This window comes from Panthera onca, chromosome D2 (assembly GCF_046562875.1).
Source record: "Panthera onca isolate mPanOnc1 chromosome D2, mPanOnc1 haplotype 2, whole genome shotgun sequence".
NCBI lineage: Eukaryota > Metazoa > Chordata > Mammalia > Carnivora > Felidae > Panthera > Panthera onca.
This window is the reverse complement of record NC_138349.1, coordinates 40,345,307-40,358,554: the sequence shown is the minus strand read 5'-3', so window position 1 is coordinate 40,358,554 and position 13,248 is coordinate 40,345,307. Positions and strand designations below refer to the sequence as shown.

At 44.9% G+C, this 13,248-nt stretch overlaps 1 protein-coding gene and 1 pseudogene across 1 annotated transcript in view; both read left to right on the top strand.

Moving 5' to 3' along the window:
• Positions 1–6,591, top strand: part of CHAT (choline O-acetyltransferase) — a 42,758-nt gene extending 36,167 nt beyond the window's left edge. Inside the window, exons 11-14 of the mRNA XM_060642188.3 lie at positions 88–229; positions 372–434; positions 3,507–3,644; positions 5,416–6,591. Coding sequence (XP_060498171.1) covers positions 88–229; positions 372–434; positions 3,507–3,644; positions 5,416–5,685 — 613 coding nt within the window. The 3' untranslated portion in view covers positions 5,686–6,591. The remainder of the gene's footprint in view (positions 1–87; positions 230–371; positions 435–3,506; positions 3,645–5,415) is intronic.
• A 5,333-nt stretch (positions 6,592–11,924) lies between these two features.
• On the top strand, positions 11,925–12,281 carry LOC132684644 (mitochondrial import inner membrane translocase subunit TIM14 pseudogene; annotated as a pseudogene).
• The last annotated feature ends 967 nt before the right edge of the window (positions 12,282–13,248 follow it).

The following is a 13,248-nucleotide window of genomic DNA, read 5'->3' as shown; positions in this document are numbered from 1 at the left end:
AAAGCCTGCCGAGGCTATTTTTCTTTCAACGTTTATGGTTTCCTGAGACTGCATCACCATTTGCCATTCATCTTGCATCTTATGCAGGCTCCACAGGAGACTCGTCCCCACCTATGAGAGCGCGTCCATTCGCCGATTCCAGGAGGGCCGCGTGGACAACATTCGATCGGCAACTCCAGAGGCGCTGAGTTTTGTGAGAGCCATCACTGACCACAAGGCTGCTGTGCCGGTGAGTCCTGCTCTGTCTAAAGAGTCTCCAGGAGGCCAGAGGGGCAGCGGTGGGCTGCCTGTTGGCTGGGCTCCGTGACAACCAGCTCCTTTAGCTTGCCACTGAGTAGCCCTTTAAAGCCCCATCTCTGGTTTGTCGACAGGCTTCGGAGAAGCTGCTGCTCCTGAAGGATGCCATCCGAGCCCAGACTGAGTACACAGTCATGGTGAGTGATGTGGCGCCCCCTCTCAGGTGAACTCATGACTGTGGGCTGTGCCCAGAGCGGGGCCTTCAAGAGTAGGGCCGTGGCACAGGACCTGGGTGAGAGCTGGGCCCAGTGGCTTGGCCAAGGCCATGCCTCTCAGAGCCTCCTTTTTCTTATTTTTAGATACTAGATAACATGGCACTCTTTTTTTTTTTTTTAATGTTTATTTATTTTTTAGAGGGATGGAGCACAAGTGGGGGAGGGGGAGAGAGAGATGGAGACAGAGGATCTGAAGTGGGCTCTGTGCTGACAGCAGAGAGCCCAATGCAGGGCTCAAACTCAGAAACTGCGAGATCATAACCTGAGCTGAAGTTGGATGCTTAACCAACTGAGCCACCAGGCGCCCCAACAGAGCACTTGTTTTTACATGGATTTTACAAGAATACGACGAATGGTCTTTGAAAAAAAAAATGATAATAATAGCAAATATGTTATAGCACTTTAGAGTTTATACAAGACAAGTCAAATGTGAGAGATGGTGGCCAAGCCTGGCAAACTGGGGTGGCTTGCACACCTTGCATGATCGCAGGTGAGGCAGTATTTATTCCCACCAAGGGCTGATTTTGCCTTCTTATTTTCTATTTATTCATATTGCCTATGAATAAAAAGGCTTTGCTGAAAATTAATAGTGAAATCAAAATTTTAAGGAAAATGTTCCCTTATTTAGAGAAATAGTTTATTTTCTAGCATGGCAGAGCCATCATTTGCATACAAACAACAGAGGATAAACTACTACTTGCACTGGTGATCAATATATTAACTGACAATCATTCTGGGGTGCCTGGGTGGCTCAGTTAATTAAGCATCTGACTCCTTTTTAATTAATTAATTTATTTTTTAATGTGTATTTGTTTTTGATAAAGTCGAGCAGACGTGGGGCAGAGAGAGGCAGGCACAGAGGATCTGAAGCTGGCTCTGCACTGACAGTAGAAAGCCCAATGCACGGCTAGAACTCATGTACCATGAGATCACGAACTGAGCTAAAGTCAGATGTTTAACCAACTGAGCCACCCAGGTGCCTCACCTCTGATTCTTGATTTTGGCTCAAGGAATGGTCTCACAGTTCGTGAGTTCGAGCCCCGCATCCGGCTCTGCATTGACAGTGTAGAGCCTTCTTGGGATTCTCTCTTTCCTTCTCTCTCTACCTCTCCTGTTCGCTTTCTCTCTCTCTCTCTCTCTCTCTCCCTCTCAAAATAAATAAATAAACATAAAAAAAAAAACTTTAAAAAAATCCTCTAGAGCATTGCCCTAGGTTTCTGCTGTGTTAACTATTTTAAGTTGTGGGAACAGCTAAATAAAAGAGATGGGGTGGGAAGGAAAGAGCTATAAGGATGCTTTGAAGGTTAATCTGGTGCCTGGTTGGTGACATGGGGTAAGGGATGGGGGAAAGAAGCAAAGGCAGCTCCAGCTCCCTGGCAGGTGTATTTGGGAATGGTTGTGGAGAAAGGACATCCCAGTGAAGGAGCAGGTGTGCGCCAGATGCCCCATCACAGACTCTCACAGCACCTTATGCTTTTCCTTCGTAGCACGCACACTCCCAGCACCCAGTAGCTTGGGCACACAGTGGGTGCTCAAGTAAGATTCCCTGAATGAATGAAAGAAAGACTGAGTGATGAATCATTCTACTCATTACTACTTGTGGCCTTAATCCAAACAATCTGTTAAATCAACCCCAGTTGCCACAGTGAGCTTGAGGTGGTGAAGATGGGTGGGTGGCTGCTGCAGAGAGTGGCTGCTTCTCCAGATCTGCCACCAATCAGCGATGACACAGAGGTAACCAGAGAAATTAGAAGTACGCCCACTTCAAAGATAGGCTCATAGTTCTTCCCCTCTGTTCTAACAGGGCACGTCTAAAGTGAGCTGAGGTTGTGTGACATGTCTTTTAACCTATAATTAGGTGCACTGGAAGAGACTGGGGCCTCTGAGTCATCTTTATGCGTTCATTCTGTACTGAGAAAGAACAGTTGTCAAATCCCAAAGCGTGCCTTGTAAACTTGAACAGAGTTCATTGTGATGGAGGTTTCCTCCTCGCTGGGGCTCTAACAACTAAGTGGGCATCTTATGCAACTGTGAACCCCCTATGATTTACAATTACCCTGATGTGGACCCAGAGGTCACTACTATAGGCCAGAGGTGGCCCCCAAGTCTCCATCACTTCCCATAATTGCCCCAAATAAACATGTAATCCAAGTGAAACGAGCGTGCATGCTACACATGCCACCTCAAGTGGGAAGGATATGAAATGAGTGCCCCGGCCCCACTACCGGCCATACCACCACTTCTGAGTTCCTCTTCCGTAGAAATCCTGGAGTCCCCACTGCTATATTTTATCCTTTGATAAGAATTCAAGTGTCTTATGATAAAAAGAAAAAAATCTTTTTACATTCAACAAGCTTTCCTCTTGCAAACATCAGCTGAGACTCTGCTAAGATGTCTAGTTTCTGTCTCAAAATGATTTCTTAGATTATAATCCAGTTTAGTTGAGCTGATTCTGGGCCCATGAAATAGCAACCAAGATTTAGAAACAGACCTTAATGTCCTCTATCACTCACTCATTGGACTTCTGCTGGAGGATAAAGTATTAGTTGTGGTGAGAGTCTGTCCAGTGATATCCCAGGGCACCCCTCCCCATCCGTCCACAGGGCACAGAACCCATCCTTCTCCCCAAACTCTTCTCCTACCTATGAAGTTACTAGGGATGGCCTGGCCCACCTCTTCCACTTAGAGCGGTGACCATGCTGGGATTGAGAGGTGAGGGATACTCAGACTCATAGACCTTTAACTCAGACATGCTCATGTTAGAACCCAGCCTGCTCTGGACTCGCCCTGTGCACATAGGAAGGGTCCAAGAAGCAGAGGCTGAGTAGTAAAGTGGTCAGTCCTGGGTGGCCACCGACACCCACCGTCTGCAGCAAGCACTGGGTAAGTGCAAGCCTTGACCCTTGCAGTCACCATTAGCATTGTGGACTAGAGAGAAGGGGGAGGGCAGGGGAGCCCATTCTTATGTCCTGTTCTTTGTCCCTAACTACCCAGGCCATAACAGGGATGGCCATCGACAATCATTTGCTGGGGCTGCGGGAGCTGGCCCGGGACATGTGCAAGGAGTTGCCCGAGATGTTCACGGATGAAACATACCTGATGAGTAACCGGTTCATCCTCTCAACCAGCCAGGTACAGCCCTAGTGCAGCTGTCACCCAAGGGGCCATTTAGTGTAACCAGTGCGCTTTCTAAAAAGCCACTTGGTGTAACCAAGTGACTACAGCTCACTGGTTGGAGTCAGGCAAGTCCCAGATCTGCTTCTTACAAGCTGCATGACCTTTTGCAAAATGACTTAAATGCTCAGAGTGCTGGTTTGTGTGATTACACCCCACTGCCTAAATGGGTGTAATCATGGGCGCCACCTTGGCAGAGGTGGATTGGATGGGTACTGGTGCCCTAATCATTACTGCTTATTACCTTTAATCTGTTACTAGAGGGGTAGTGTTCCACCATGCTGGCCACAGGTTCTGAAACCCAATAGGACTAGAGTGAAGTCCTGACTCAACAAGAGGTGACGATGTGGGTAGAAAGCCTAGCCCAGTGCCTGGCATGGACAGGATCCTCTAATCAGGTCACAGACATTATTATAAAGGTCTGTGTGGCCAACAGCAGGTGATTGGCTGCCATCCCAGCATCTCCTCACTAGTGCTACATCCTCCCTCTGTTGGAGGACCACTGTTGGAGAGAATGAAATCCACTAGAGAAGGCAGCAGTTTAGGAAGGAAAATAAACCCCCAAAAGTCAGCTTACTAAAACTCTACCTCATCTGCTAAAGGCTGGACATGGGCAATAAAAGGGGCTGACAAAGTTGTGTTTGAGGATAAAAGCCCACTCAGTAATTTGATTTTGTCATTACGGCAGTGAGCTCGTAGACGTGAATAAACGAGGGCAGGACGCAACAACATAAATTCTTCAGGAAACCATCCGTGGGCAAAAAGTGCTTTGGAATGGTTTTACGGCCTTCAGCTGTTGCACGGCAAATTTATCTCACAATGAGGTGACTCTATTAGCAAGACTAATGGTTTGTTCTGCCCCATTAAAATGGCCGCTGTCATTTCTGAAGGCCCAACTACAGAGCACCAGAAACCTTAGGTTTAAAACAAACCCCATCCTGCAAGTACTCAAGAATGTGTTTTAGTTTCCCCGTAAGACCAGCTAATAAAATTAATTTGGGGTGTGGTGATTTGGTGTTTTTTCCCTCCCAACTAGAAATGAACATTTATGGCTTGAAGGCCTTCAGAGACACATTTTCCTGATTTGTGATCCCGATTACAAAATCTCAGCACTCTGAATTCAAAATGTATTAGGTGCATAACTAAAACTCCAGTTGATGGCACTCTTTGAAATGCCCAATGCTGGGTAATTGTGCATGGCGGGGCTATGGGGAGAAAATCAGACCAGCCAGGCAATACTGACAGTAATTAAGGATGTGGGGAAAATCGACAAAGAAGACAGGCCAGATTTCCTTCTGTTCATAAATTACTCCCTCTGGGAAGCCATCTAACTGTTGGGTACCACCAGGGTCCCATTGAGTTAATTACCCTGATTGCCTCAGTGCCTCAAACAGCCTTCCCGGTGAAGGAGAGTCTCAGCCTGAGACCCAGCACAGGTCACTCTGGGAGATTTTGACTCTACAAGTACAGCACATTTCCTACCAGGGAGTGGCTTATGGACCCTCTTCTTCTGACATCGTGTGGTTAGATAGGTTTGTTTTTATGACTCTGCCTGTGGCCAACCATGCTGAAGCAATTGGTTCATTTGGTTAATTCAGTCAAACGCCCAGGTGGAAAAGAGAAGCAAATATCCCGTTGAGGCCTCTGGGTTGTTGAAACGCCCTGCATTCTAGCAAGTTCACAGGTTACATTTCAGGACAAGCAACTTCTGACCTGTCCTCTCCTCTAGGTGCCCACAACCATGGAGATGTTTTGCTGCTATGGTCCCGTGGTGCCTGACGGGTACGGGGCCTGCTACAACCCCCAGCCAGAGAGCATCCTTTTCTGCATCTCCAGCTTTCATGGCTGCAAAGAGACATCTTCTACCAAGTTTGCAAAAGCGGTAGAAGAAAGCCTCATCGAAATGCGGGACCTGTGTAGTCTGTCACAGTCTATGGTGGGCAAGCCATTGGCAACACAAGAAAAAGCAACAAGGCCCATTCAAGGGCACCAACCTTGACTCCTGCCACTAGATTTCACCTCCCCAAACCCAGCATTCTGCCGCTGCTAGACCCTGCCAAACCCCTGCTTCCCACCCTCTCCCCAGCTTTCAGTAGCTCCCATCCTCAGGGCCCAACACAGAGACCACACTGAGGCATCACACAAAGCAGGAGTGTTAGGAGGAAAGTGTCCCTCATTACTCATGGGAATTGTCATTATTTACCAAGGTTACCTCTAGCCTGTGTACTGGGAAATAAGACTGGCCTGGCTCTGAGGCAGCCTTGGTGAGATGGGGAAGTCTACACTGCCTTCCCTGTGTGGTATCAGAAGCTTAATGTTGGTGTTTGCTACCCTAGCAGGACCTAGTATGTCCAGGTGAGATTTTTGACCCCAAAAAAGAATGAGTCAACCTATTACATGCAGTGTCCCTACATGAATCATGAAGAAAGAGGCTAACTCCAGGTCATTACCTCTTTTTTGGGGGGAAGAGTAGGGGCCTTCGTTTTCAGATTCACAGCAGTCTGATCATGGCATTCAGGGTGGCCTGCACTGAGCCAGACAGTGCTGTAAACACCCCCTCCCCTACACACACACACACACACACACACACACACACACACAGCCCAAGTTATTTTAAAATGTAGTGACCCAGGCCCAAAACCACATGTCTCCTGGTTTTCATCTCATCTCCTAGGGGCAGTCTTCCATTGAGTTTGGAAAATCTGGTCCTGCTATTTTGAAAGGGGAAAAAGAACCATCTGCCATTGCCCTAGAGTGGTATTGCTCTCTGCTTCCCTGGGGTGGGGGGCCATTAAGGACAGTCCAGCAGAGTAAGCAGCACAGTGCCCACCAAGCAGCAGGGATGGATGGAGAACCAGTCTACGTCCCCAAGGATCCTGCCACTCACATTTTTTTTTCTGGTTCCTTCCCCACTCCCCTTCACAGGAATCATGCCCTTATAGGTGATCTGCCTTCTACAGAGGAGAGGGTTACTTTGAGGGTTTTCTGTTGTTATTGTTCATTTGTTTTGTTTTATTCATCTTTAAAATTTTTTTAATGTTTATTCATTTTTGAGAGAGAGAGAGAGAGAGAGAGAGTGAGCAGGGCAGGGGCAGATACAGAGGGAGACACAGAATCTGAAGCAGGCTCCATGCTCTGAGCTGTCAGCACAGAGCCCGACATGGGGCTTGAACTCATGAGCCCCAAGATCATGACCTGAATCTAAATCAGATGCTTAACCGACTGAACCACTCAGGCACCCCTTGTTTTATTCATTTTTAAGAGAGGATTTTAAGAAAACTACCATATAATTAATTTCAGAAAATTGTCTCAGTGATCCAAGCAGGACACCTGCAGACAGCTGGGCCCCTTTATGTGGAGGATGTTACCCAGGGATTCCAACTAAACCCCATGAAGAGGAGTGCAGAACAGGACTCTCCTTGCCCCCAGCAGGGGAGGGTGGGGAGAGGAGACAGCTGGTGGGGAGTGGGGCCAGGAGGAGGGAATGGCTGTATCCAGAGACAACCCTGATGGAGGGGTGGAGAGTGCACAAAGCCAAAGTTAAGGTGGTCCCGAGAGATTGTGATCACCAAGAAGATATGAGAATCACTTCCTGTTGGGGACTATTTTTATAGTAAATCTAAAAGGCAAGGAAGTAGAAAGGCCACACTGCAAACAGATGAGGCAGCCTGTCTCTGTCCAGAGGAGGCACAGAGCTTGGCTCTCACCACTAACTTCTGCTGTGCAACCAGTAGGAGATTCCTGCAAATACCCCTCGCCCCATTCCCACTGTGCTCTGAGGCATTCTGAGCTCTGCACTCTAGCCCAGGGACCCTGCACATGTCCCTTTGGACAACCATGCAAGCTTTCTGCACTTTGACCAGTATTGAAGTAGGCAGGGCTGCGATGGGGGACCTTTGTTCAGCTCTGAAAACACAAACCGCCCAGAACAGTAAATTCCTTGAGCCCTGGTTTTAGATTGAGGATTTCTGTTGGATAATCTAGGAGATTCTTCACTGCCCTTCAAAGTCACTGGTCTGTAGGTGCATACTCCTACAGACCTCCACCTTCCTGCTCCCCTTGGGAAGTAGCATTCTAAGAGTCCTGAGAATGTCTGGGGAATTTCTGTCCACCTGATGTAAGTTGACCCAAAACCACTTGTCTGTTCTCACCAAATGACCACAGTACAGATCTGATTTCTCTTCTGATTTCCCTCCACGGATTTCTGGACATTTGATTTTGGGGTCTGGCAACCCCACTGACCTGACCAAGAGACCTAAATATCCAGAGACTCAATTCCCTCCATCATCAAATGGGGACAAGAATGTCCCAACTTTGCAATGCTTTGAGGATTGCAGATCATGTCTGTAAAGGGCCTTGCACAAGCAGTTGGGGTCTGGTGTCCACTGTCAGTATGATGTTACCCCAGCAGGCATTGTTCAGGTGAAGTTATTTCAAACTTTTACACTGGTTTGAAAGAACCAAGCTCACGTCTGTCATTCTCTAAAGGAAACTGAGTCTGTATATTCAAATATCAACCATACACTGTGAGGGCTTTAAGAAGTGTAGGATTGTGGACATTTGGCAGGAGGGAATACCTCCTCTTTCTGAGGAAGAATCTGGAAGCTGGTCTTCCCCCTCCAAGAACAGGTGGATGCCCTGAGTCTTTATGCAAAGGCAATGCTGAGCCATGGCCATGGGCATCTCTGGGGGACCCTGGTAATGGAGACTGTTTCAAGTGTCCCCAGAGAGATGGAGAATGAAATCTGAAGACAGTCATTTCAGGGCAGTGATGCATAATAAAAATGCTTGTGGCCACCTTACAATACTGCTAAGTTGCCAAAATATATAAAGTTGACATTTGAGTTCTATTTTTATAAAATTGTTCTAGATTTATGGCAATATATACATGTGTATTTATAGTCTTTCAATTTTAAGTTATAGTTTTGTGCTTTAAAGAAATATATGTATGACTAAAGGACTGTATATTGAAAGTACTATATTCGAAATATTTAAAGACTGTAAGCCTGTATTCAATAAAAAGTAATGCCAAGAAAGATGGTGTTAGCCATTGTTTCTACCCAGAAATGCTATAAAAATTTTGTTGTAAATTCTGTGAGCTGGGTTAACAATTCATTTGGCATTGTCTGAGGTCCGTCAGCAGCAGCAGTGGATGTCTGAAAGGTACAGGGACCAGGAGAGAAAGGGAGGAAGGAACTTGAGTCTCTCCTACCATGTGGCATGGGGAAAGGGTGAGGGGCAGAGGGGCTTCACGGGCTGTTTGTGATCACATTGGCAGAAACCTGGGTGTAGAGATCAGTGTCTCCACTTAAGCCTCCACAAACATGCGTAGCAGAATGGAATGGAGGGGAAAATGCCAGACTCAGAGATGGGATGCCTAGACTGTAAATCCAATTCTATCTCTAACTTGCCATGGACTCTGGGGATGTTGCTTCACCTCTCTAGCCCTGTTTCTTCATCTGTGAAGGGCGGATGTTGACACCAGCACCACCCATTTCCAGGACCGTGGTGAGATGACACAGATGGTCCTTGTTTGAAAACTTAGAAAGTGACGTAAAAATCGCTCACTGCAGGCTCACAGATACTTGCACACAGGTTCCTTCACCTTGCACAGCCCAAAGATACATTCCAAGCTGCAAGATCCCCTCTGCAGCCACAAAAATCCACAGAACCAGAACTGGGTTTCCAAATGCTTTCCAATCAGAGCCTAAAAGGAACCTTAACATGTCTGAATTTGTATACTTGGGAAGCAGAAAAGGCATTATCCAAAAAGACAACGGCTAAGAATTTTCCAGGAGGAATGGTGGGGTTAGGAACGAACAGGGTCAGAGTAATGTCAGCTTGCTCTTATTTAGCACACAGATCACACGTGGCCCTAAAATAACAAGATGAAGAAAATAGAGAAGAATACAAACAGGCAAGCCAGCCCCCAACATACAAACTAATGCAACTCCCTCCTTGTTGTCTCTGGAGTCTCCGTGAGGTGGATGTTGGTACATTTAGTTAAAAAGGCAGAGAAGAGTCCCTCCCAGGTTCACAAGAAGAACCAGAATTTTCCAAATTAATCCCTGATAGTGGGGGGGGGGGGGGGGGGCGGGAACTAGTGCCCTTCATTCCCTTTATAAATTCAGCTGATCTCCTTCCTTTTATAGTTCTCTGAGTTTTCCTTCCAAGGAGGCCTTTTGAGTCTGCAGGATAAACAATATGCCATCTCTGGGAAAGCTGGCCTCATATCAAATAAGAGAACCTTTCTAAAAACTGCTCTCCTTCTTCTAAGGGCCAGGTCTCTCCTTGTTCTATTCCTTCTGTTTCTTCCATCTCCTTGGGGGTTTCACTTCCTATTTCTGTCCCTTACGTGATATTGGACCCCAGGGTTCTGTCCTTGATCTCTATTTCTTTTTGTTTTAATGTTTATTCATTTTTGAGAGACAGAGCATGAATAGGGGAGGGACAGAGAGAGAGGGAGACACAGAATCTGAAGCAGGTTCCAGGCTCTGAGTTGTCAGCACAGAGCCTGATGTGGGGCTCAAACCCACAAACCGTGAGATCAAGACCTGAGCCAAAGTCAGATGCTAAACTGACTGAGCCACCCAGGTGCCCCTGTCTCTATTTCTTATATTAAAGAACAACAAAACGGGAGATTGAACTGATCCAGAAGGGCCCTTCTACCTATAAAAACATATGCACAGAGAAAATTCTTTGAAATATATAGTCAAATTCAAAAGAAAGAAAAGAAATCCTCACATTACAAGAAGGAGGAGGGGAAGGAGGAGGGGGAGGAGGAGGAGAAGGAGTAGGAGAAGGAGAAGCAGAAGCAGAAGGAGAAGGAGAAGGAGAAGGAGAAGGAGAAGGAGAAGGAGAAGAAGGCCTAAAACAGAACAGTGAGCAGGAGTTAAAGATGTGTCAGACAAGACACAAATTCCAGTGGCTAACAGCAGGGTTTACCACCGCTGCAAGTTGAGAGAACATGACCTCAGCTCATGCAAGATAGAAGATGCAGCTAAACTCCCTGCACAAAATCCAAACCTCATAGAAGTGTCCCAACTCTAACAACAACAACAACAATAAAAAGACTAGAAAAACTCTTCCTATCATCCTAGGGGAGCACTGAGGAACCATGCCATTCACTCAGGGCTATAGATGATGGAAAAAAGACATCCATGAGAAATTAAACTATAAATGTGTGTCATGTTAAGATGTGGAGCCTGAGTTTATACAACTTATTTGCAAAGCAAGAATTCTAAGCCAATAATTTTTTTTTTAATTTCCTGGGTCAGTAAGATCCAAAGGGACTCAGCAGAGTCCAATATAAAACCACCTTCCACAAAGGGGAAACAGAGGGAAAACACTCTATTAAAGATGAGCTCACAGTCAAAAAATACAAACAGCACAAGAAATAGTTCACAAGAGGGAAAGCAGCAGATAAAGCAAACATCAGAGTGAATACCACAAAGACTGGAAAGAAAAGATGACTCAGACAGAAGCTGTAAAATAGATATGTTTAATATTATAAAGAAAGAAATAAAAATACAAGGAAGATACATGTAGAAGTTCAGGAAGAAGAGGTTAGAGACAATGGAGGAAAGTACTATTCAAAGAGAAAATAATTAGGAATATTCCAGAATCAAAGAATTACATTATTCCAAAATTCTTGGGTCAAAGAAAAAACAATAATGAAAATTTAGAAATACTTAGATCAGAATGATAATAAAGACACTTCATACCAAATCTCTGGGATACAGAAAAAGTGATACTTTGAGGAAAATTTATACCTTAAAATACATCAGAAAAGAAGAAAGACTGAAAATTGATGAGCTAAGTGTACACTTCAGTGTACTTTTTTCTTAAAAAGTAAGAAAAAGTGGGGCACCTGGGTGGCTCAGTTGGTTAAGCATCTGGCTCTTGGTTTTGGCTCAGGTTATGAACTTGTGGTTTGTGAGATCGAACCCCACGTCGAGCTCTGTGCTGACAGTGTGGAACCTTCTGGAATTCTCTCTCTCTTTCTCTGCCCCTCCCCCATGCACATGCATGCACACACCCTCTCTCCCTTTCTCTCTCAAAAATAAAAAAAAAAAACCTTTAAAAAAAAAAGGTAGGAAAAAGAGCTGAAGAGTAAACTCAAAGAAAGTAACCAAGATAAGACAACTATCAAGGAAGGAGAAAACAAAAAATAAGCAAAAGTTGGTTCTTTGACCACATGCTTGTGCTCAGTGGAGGTCAGGGAGCTGAGCCAGAATCATGGCCAGTATAGGGGCAGCAGTTGGACTGACCATGGCTGCTGCAGGATTTGCAGGCTGCTATGTTCTTCAAGCCATGAAATATATGGAACCTCAAGCATAACAAATTTTTCAAAGTCTACAAAAATCTGCTTTCAGTGGTGGCTATTATAGAGGTGCATTTGAACCCAAAATGACAAAATGAGAAGCAGCATTAATATTAGGCACAAGCCCTACTGCCAATAAAGGAAAAATAAGAGATGCTTGTTGATGAAGTATCCTTTTAAATCACCCAGACAAGGGAGAATCTCCTTACATAGCAGCCAAAATCAAGGAAGCTAAAGATTTACTACACAGTCAAGCTAAAAAAATGAAGTAAATGTGTAATGAATTTTAAGTTCTTGTTAGTTTATGTATGAGTGCCAGCTTCTTATAATAAAATGCCTCAAAGTTACAAATTTTTTAAATGATTTAGTACAAGCTGAGCCAAAGCTTTGGTATAAGTTTCTTCTTTGAATTTGAGGATTTTAAATCAGATTATAGAATACTTGTGGATTCTGAAAAACAGTGTGGAGGTTCCTCAAAAAATTAAAAATAGAATTACCCAAGACCTAGCAATTGCACTACTAGGAATTTATCCAAAGGATACAGGAGTGCTGATTCAAAGGGGGCACATGCACCCCAATGTTTATAGCAGCACTATCAACAATAGCCAAAGTATGGAAAGAGTCCAAATATTCATCAACTGATGAATGGATAAAGAAGATGTCGGGGCTCAGTTGGTTGAGCGTCCAACTTTGGCTCAGGTCATGATCTCACAGTTTGTGAGTTTGAGCCCCACGTCAGGCTCTGTGCTGACAACTCAGAGCCTGGGGCCTGCTTTGGATTCTGTCTGTCTGTCTGTCTGTCTCTCTCTGCCCCTCTCCCACTAGTGCTCTGTCTCTCAAAAATAAATAAGTGTAAAAAAAGAAGAAGAAGATGTGGTATGTGTATATATATATATATATATATATATATATATATATATACACAATGGAATACTACTTGGAAATGAAAAAGAATGAAATCTTTGCAACAGTGTGGATGAAACTGGAGGGTATTATACTAAGAAAAATAAGTCAGTCAGAAAAAGACAGATACCATATGATTTCACTCATATGTGGAATTTTAGAAACTTAACAGATGACCATAGGGGAAGGGAATGAAAAATAAGATACAAGAAGAGAGAGGGGCAAACCATAGAGATTCTTAAAAACAGAGAACTGAGGGTTGATGGGCATGAAGGGTTGGGAGGGTGCGGAAAATGGGTGAAAGGCATTGAGGAGAGCACTTGCTGGGTTGAGTAC